At 50.7% G+C, this 7,754-nt stretch overlaps 1 protein-coding gene across 1 annotated transcript in view; it reads right to left on the bottom strand.

Annotated features, from left to right (window-relative positions):
• PGPEP1 (pyroglutamyl-peptidase I) overlaps window positions 1–7,754 on the bottom strand; it is a 31,684-nt gene that overhangs the window by 23,383 nt on the left and 547 nt on the right. The window contains exon 2 of the mRNA XM_045778523.2: window positions 6,139–6,191. Within this exon, the coding sequence (XP_045634479.1) occupies window positions 6,139–6,191 (53 nt within the window). The remainder of the gene's footprint in view (window positions 1–6,138; window positions 6,192–7,754) is intronic.

Here is a 7,754-nt window from a genome sequence, read left to right on the forward strand (position 1 = left end):
GGACGCTAAGTATCCATGAGTCCACATGGATACAAAGAGACTCCTCAAAGCAGAAGGCCATGAAAAGTGTCAAAGGAAAGATGGAATTAGAAAACCACCATTTGGTGACCACCAACTAAAAGATAACTGATTCCGGCAAGACTCAGCAGGAGATGCTAAAAGGAGTGCGTGGAAGTCTAAAGAAGTATTTATATGGTACAGAGTATCCTACTACAGGATACTTTTCAATCACAAAAGGCAAGATAGTGATATTGTAGGAGAGAAATCCACCAGATCTCAGCTTTAGCAAGTGATCAAGGTCAACAACCCCAGACGCGACGCTTCAAAATCTGGTGCCTCCTGATACAATGCACCGAGAAGGACACACCATCACTTCTGTGGGATTCCTGCCAAAACCAACGGTCTCAGTGCATTCATGAGGAAACACCCAACCAACCACACTGGAAGACACTACGGAGGAGTGAGCAGTTCCCGGGAAATGTCATCATGTTTGACACAAAGACTGAGGAACTTTCCAGATTCCAGGGGACTAAAGAGATGGAACCATTGAACACAACATATGATAGAATTTTCTTTATCATTAATAAAGCAATGATCAAACAATAATTTATTAATAAATTATTAACCAACTAAACAATGATTTAATTATTAATAATAAACAGCAATTAACTAACTTGTTAATAAATACATATTAATAAGGCGATCAGTAAAATCCGAATAAGGGCTGCAGACTGTAGAATTGTATCTATGTTAAATGAGTCTGATTTTAGTCATTGGGCTAAGGCTGTGTTTTAGGAAATACGCCACGAATTATTTAGGGGCCAAGGGGTATCATGTCTGCAATTGACCTTTAAATGACTCAGAACAGGGGCGCCTGGGTGGCTCAGTGGGTGGAGCATGTGACTCTTGATCTCAGGGTCGTGAGTTCAAGCCCCACGTTGGGTGTTGACATTGCTTACCTAAATAAGCCTTGCAAAATAAATAAATAAAAGACTTGGAACAGGGCAGTTCCTCAAAGAATTAAACAACAAGTTATTATATGATCCAGCAATTCCATTTCTGGGTGTATATTCACAAGAATTGAAAGCAGGCTCTTAAATATTTGTATGCCCGCGTTTGCAGCAGTGTTAATCACTACAGCTAAGATGTGCAAACCACCCACGTGTCTCTCAATGGATGTCTGCATAATCCATATGGCGGAATATTATTCAGTCTTAACAAAGGAAAGAAATTCTGACCCAGGCTACCGCATAGATGAACCTTGAGGACAAGAGGCTGACTGAAATCAGCCTGGCACAAAAGGACAAGTACTGTCTGGTTCCACTGATAGGAGTCCCTAGAGTTGACAAATTCATTACCGACCGAAAACGGAATGGAGGGGCTGGGGCTGCGGGAAGGGGGAACGGGCAGTTAGTGTTTCATGGGGACCGAGTTTCAGTGTGGGAAGATGGGAAAGTTCTGGAGACAGATGGTGGTGACGGTTGCACGACAATGTGAACGTGCGTGAACTGTACACTTAAAAATGATCAAAATGGTAAATTTTATATATATTTTACCACAAAAAAATGATTTAGAAGTCAAAAAAAATTTTTTTTTCCATTATACTTATCTATCTACCTAATTTATCCTTAGAGAAAGAGCGTAATACAATGTTAACATTTGGAGAAATCTGGGTGGGAAAGGACTTCTCTGCCCTATTCTTATGACTTGCCACAATTTTTATGTAATTGGAATGAGAATAAAGACAGTCGCTTCTTCTCCCCTCAGGGCTGGGAGAAGTCTCCAGCAAAGGCTTTATCTCGGCATGAGGTAAGGAATCTCCTCCACCCTTACAGCTGTCACCAAGACTCCACTCTTTTTGATCCCTCCCCCCCAAGGACTTGAATTCCACCCCTCCCCCTTTTATTTTCCTGTGGACCTGGCAGATCTTTCTGGCAAGAGAAAAGATGTTAAAAGGCCAGGAATGAAAAGACTCCACCCCCCAGGTTTAAACTGAGGACCTAAAAGGATCACCTTTACTTGTTTGGGTCCAGCTGGGGAGTTGTGCCCCCGCTGAGTCTGCTGGCTACGGGCCAGCCCACCCACAAGCCCAGGCACGGCACTCCACGAAACCACCTCTGTGCGCAGGGGGACGAAGGATGCTAACTCAACTCCTGACCAGGCCAAGAAACCTTCTCTGGGGCACAGTAACCCCCCACCCCCATGGTCACTATGACATGTGATTGCCAGGGCACTTGGGTGGCTCAGTTGGCTAAGCGTCTCCCTTGGGCTCAGGTCATGATCCCAGGGTCCTGGGATTGAGCCTTGAGCCCTGCTCAGTGGGGAGCCTGCTTCTCCCTCTCCTCCCCACTTGTGTTCTCTCTCGCACTCTCGCTCTCTCTAATAAATAAATAAAATCTTTTTAAAAATTAAAAAACAAAAAAAGCCACCAAAAATATACCACCACCACCTACCCGACCCCACTCCCGGCCCACAGCATCCCCACAGTGCGGCATCCACCTGTTCACCAAAGACCCTGAGAGGGGCATCCCTGTTGTTTCATTATAGAAGCCCCCCAATGCCCATGTGAGCGGGAGGAGGGGGCAAGTAGGGAAAAGAGCCAGTTGCCCCTCCCACCACCAATTCAGGCTAAGCAAGCAGCAGCCGGCACGTGGGGGACACAGAGGCTGTGCCATCCTGTTTATTTGCAGCTTAAGATGAGTCCAAACTCACCTAAGATGACCGAGATCTGGACAGCAGCTGCCTCCGGGGCAGGGTGGGGAATGCTGGGGAAGGGATGGGGGCAGGAGGGAACATTCCAGGTTCACGGAAATGTGCACTATCTTAATGGAAGCAGCGGTGACATGGGTTTAAATACTCTTCACTGAAATGATAGGGGTACTGAAGATCTGTACGTGTCACTTTATGCAAATTACATCCCAATTTTAAACAAGGCAAGGGAGGGGAAGGAGCAAGCTATAAAGTTCAGCTGAAGTTATCAGAAGTGGGTGGCCTGTAATCTGGCTAAACTCTTGCCTCTGGACACTTTCTGTTCCAACAGAGCTGGGCAGTTCTCCTGGGGGAGGAGGGGAGTGGCAGCATCCCCCAAGTCCCACGACACTGCAGCGAGCGCAGCCGCCAAGCACACACCGTGAAAGAAACAGGGCTCACGCGCCCCAGACGGGCGCATTGTCTACACCCCAGTCTACCTGACAAGACCCCGCCGCGAGGCCACATCTGACCGATTCCCTTGACCCCACAACAAAGACCCCCTTTGTTCCCTGGTTAATATCCTTAGCAGGTCTGTCTAGACTCACTGTGGCAGTAATTGTCCCGTGATGTCACGAGGACCTGTGACCCAGCTCCTCCTCGCTGCGCTTGGGCAGGGAACACTCCAGACGGCCCCAAGCCAAGGGGGTCCCGGCCCTTGACACCCACCTGAGCCTCCTAGGAAGAGAGAGACCTGCAGGCAGTGTCCCACGTCCACCACCCTAGACCTGGGGGAGACAGGACACTCCAAAAATGCAGTCCGTCCTTTGGGAGGTGCTTAGGGGTAGTGTCATGCTGGGGAATGATGAAAAGGGGGTGCCCTCTGTCCCCCGCACTCCCACCTCCCCCATGTGGCTGGTGGGAAACAGTTCATTCTCCACTAGAGCACAAGTTCACCCAAGGCATGAAGAAGGAAGGTCAGATGAGAGAGGGACAGAGGAGGTGCGGGGGGGGGGGGGGCAGCAGGGGGAGAGAGGAGAGAGTGAAAGACAGAGACACAGACAGATAGATGGAGACAGAGATGGAGACATAAGGGGAGAGAGACAGGAAAAGAAGGAGACGGAGAGAGATCCACAGAAAGGCCAAACGAAACTGAAAGAGAGAGACAGAGAGACGGAGAGAGATATGGAGACATAAGGGGAGAGAGGGAGAGACCAGAGGGAGGCTGACAGAGACAGAGACGAGGAGACAGAGAAGGGGAGAGACAAGTGAAGTTAGCTGGTCCCTGAGAGAAGAGGGGTTCCTTCTACAGGTGACAGTTCGGGATTCTGAAAAACCCATGGGGACAGGAAGCTAACTGCTGCTCACTATGGGTAACGAAACTCCCATCTTCAGCTTGAGGTGATCAACATGAACTGTCACCTAAACTCATGTCTGGGGGCGCCTGGGTGGCTCAGTCGTTAAGCGTCTGCCTTTGGCTCAGGGTGTGATCCCAGGGTCCTGGGATCAAGCCCCACATCGGGCTCCCTGCTCCACTGGGAGCCTGCTTCTTCTTCTCCCACTCCCTCTGCTTGTGTTCCCTCTCTTGCTGGCTGTCTCTCTCTCTCTCTGTCAAATAAATAAACAAAATCTAAAAAATAAAAAATGAAAAAATAAACTCATGTCTGGATCACACCAAGAACACTCTGAGCCATATTTTCGTGCGGGATAGATTGGACGCATGCAACGGGGCACCTTTTCATTGCCAAGTCTGTCTTATCCAGGTCAACTAAAACACACCAAGGACAGCTCCCAGCAACCCCATAGACGGATCCCTCAGACACTGCGCTGCACCAAAGGCACCGGACCCAGGCGCAACTCCACTGACGCCAAGTTCTAGAACAGGCGACACCCACAGTGGCAGAAAAAAAAAAGAAAAAGTCAGCAGAGATGTTTACACCTGGGGCAAAATAGCTATGAAGGGACACAAGGAGCTTCTGTGATGAGAAAGGGGTTGGGAATGTTCTAGATCTTGATCCAGACACAGGTGGCGTGTAGGTGCACAGGTGTAAAATTTCGTGGAGCTACACTGATGGGCACTCACTCAGAGTATGTATGCGCAATTCCAGTGTTTTGGTTTTGGTTTTAAAGGGGGAACAATCACATCTGGGAAGGTTGGTGTCTTTTTCGACCCATGGAATGGTAGAGAATCCTCTCTTCTTGTTTCATAAGCTTGAGGAAGGAAATGGAAAGTCTAACAGAGGCAAGGTCTGGCAAGATGGGCGACCCAAATGCAAGGGGCATTTCCCCTCCAGCAGCAGGATGAAAAAGCTGCCATCCTCCACCATCCGCATCCCAAAGCTCAGAGGGATTTCCAAAGATTGTTTAATTGATTTTTCTCCTATTTAGATGCAGATCGTAGTGTCTGGGGCCCAGGAATTCAGACACACGGCTTTGTGTCCACTCAGCCCCGTGAAGGCTCCTGTCTGAAACTCGCACAAAGCCAGACACACAACGTCTTCAGAAACACGCTGTTTCCTTTTTGTCTGGGGCTCCAGGGAGCGGGTGCAACGAGCAGAGCCTCGGACACGCTCCCATCTGCAGGGTCCTGGGGTCCCCATCACTCTGTCCTACTCAAAAAGTGGGGCAAAATACTTTATTAAAAAAAGGAAAGTAGCCAAGATGTTGAGGTCTCTCCTAGGGCTGATATAAAAGGCGGGGGTCCCCCAAAACTAGGAGTGGACACACTGAGGTTTCAACTTGGATTTTTCTCCAAATTCAGGGCTCTGGAGTGAAAAGCTTTAAATCAAGCAGCTAATGGGCTAGGGTTAACATGAGTTTGGCTCCAGTCTCTACAGATCTGATTTATATAAGGAGAAAACGTTTCTCTCTTTCTCTCTCCCCATTGTTCCCGTCTGTCTCTCCAAATGCCCCATCTGACAAAGAAAGTGGAAGGCTTGCAGGCTGACAACCTGCCCAGGACAGTGGGAAAGACACCCCCACCCCCAATATGCAGCTTTCTCCTCCCCCATCTGCTGGGAAGCAAGAGTGAGGGTCACTATACCCTCTCTACAGGTTAATACATCCCCCAACATCCCTGCCTGGTCCCCCCAAACCTGGCGGGGGCACGGGGCACTTTTGAGTCACTGCCACTCCCGTTTCCTGGCTGTATGACCTCAGATAACTCTCTCTGGGCCTCAGTTGCCTAGTCAGTAACATGGGCACAAGAATGAATATATCCAACCAGGCAAAGGTCGTGAGAGAAATCCGGAGTGTTTGGTGCAGAGCAAGCCAACGAGTGTAAGTTGCACCGGTCACCGTTTGGAAAGATGGGGGTATCAGACTTAAATGTTTTGCGGGAAGCTTCAAGGGAGCCGTTCTCTTCGTAGATTCCTTCCTCTCTTTGGTGCCATCTATTTCCAGGGGGAGCCCAGCCCTGAGTCTGATTCCTACCCTCCACATCTGAGTTACCTGGACTGCAATCCAGCTGGCATTCACGGTGTGTTCTCCAAAAGGGCCAAATCCTGAAAAAGCAAACAGTAAAAGCAGCATATCACCACCCAGTGACCTTTTCCAGCCTGCCCAGGGTTGGGCTGCTGCCTCCGCCTGGCAGAACAGAACAGGGAACTTGGGAGCAGCTGCCATGGGGGACAATGTCGGGGGCCTGGTCCCGCGTTTTAGGGTGCAGAGCCCCTCTGCCCCCCCCACTTCTCTGCTCTTAACTGCTTTTAACTGTCCTTTCTTGTCTTCACCTTCACCTGACCCTCGTGCCTGGCAAGGGGCCAGTGGCCTCCTTTTGCCCCAGAAAGGGCCGGCCTTTTCCCCCCTCTCAATTTTCTCCACTATCCCTGACCCCGTCTATAATTATTTTATCACTGTCTTTGTGCAGGGTCTCTGTGCTCCGTGAATCTCCACAAAGTGAGAAATGGCCCTTAAGGGATACATGTGGGTGCCTCCCGGGCCAGGCTGTCCAGATACCATCCTGCCACCCTCCTCCCCACTTGCTCGAATTCCAGGCCCCACTTACAAACCAAGAGAGTGTCTGAGGATGTGCTAAGTGTTCTGCATGCACTCTGGCCTTCAGCCTCACTGAACCCCCTTCAGGCAAGGCTGTCTCCTGGACCCCTTTTACAGGAGCAGGACTAAGGCACAAACAGGTGAAAACTGCTGCCCAGGGTCACACAGCGAGAAGGCTGAAGAGCTGGGATTTGAAACCAGACCCATGAGAGTCCACAGCTCTTCTATTCTAATCACCCTGTCATCCTGCCAAGACATGAACATCTCCAAGAGAGGCTGCCCTGGAAGTGTGGGTCACTCCAGCTGGACAGAGAGTCCCACGTGGTGGCATGGCCCTGGGAGGGCCAGTGCGGGGAGGACCTCTCCACCCCTTCTCTTTTCCTGCATAGACTGAGTCCCAGCTCCGCCACCTACAAACAGGGTGACCTCTGTAAGCCTCAGTTTCCTCTGTGCTAAATGGAGATGGCACAGAGGTAATGAATTCATGCAAGGAAAATGGCCAGTCCAGTGGCTGCCTGAGGAGTCCAGCACTGGGGGAACAAATAACCAGATACAGGAGGGCTGGGGGGTGGGGGGACGGCAGCAACTCTCCCCCCAATTACACACACCTGTTAAGTGAGTGCCTTCTTCCACCTTCCTGGGAATTCCAGGATCAGCCTCACACTCCCGAGGCTACAAAACACTTGTGTGAACCTTAGCTGGATCTCCCACTCTGACCCCTCCAGACAGCGGGTCAAAATGACCCCCCAACCAGAGGCCCGGCGGAAGTTGATGCCCACGTGGCCCTGAGGCGGAGTCTTGTCGATGAGGAACAGTTAGTTTCAGGGAGTTGGTGACAGTGGGGACGGGCTCACCCATAAACAGCCCCGGGGCGGGGGTGGGGGGGGGAGATTTTTGACCCACACTGTCCTAGGGACAACAGGAGACCGGCCGGCCACCCGAGGTTCCCCGACCTCCACCTGCTCTTGCCTCGGGAGAACAGCCCCCCTTAGCACAGGGCTGGGGGTGCAGTGGCTGGCAGAAGGTTCATTTGTCACTGGGGCACTTCCTGCCCGCAAATCGGCCTTTGT

The sequence above is a fragment of the Ursus americanus genome, chromosome 14 (genome assembly GCF_024610735.1).
Source record: "Ursus americanus isolate L20-20 chromosome 14, mUrsAme1.1.p, whole genome shotgun sequence".
Classification (NCBI taxonomy): Eukaryota; Metazoa; Chordata; class Mammalia; order Carnivora; family Ursidae; genus Ursus; species Ursus americanus.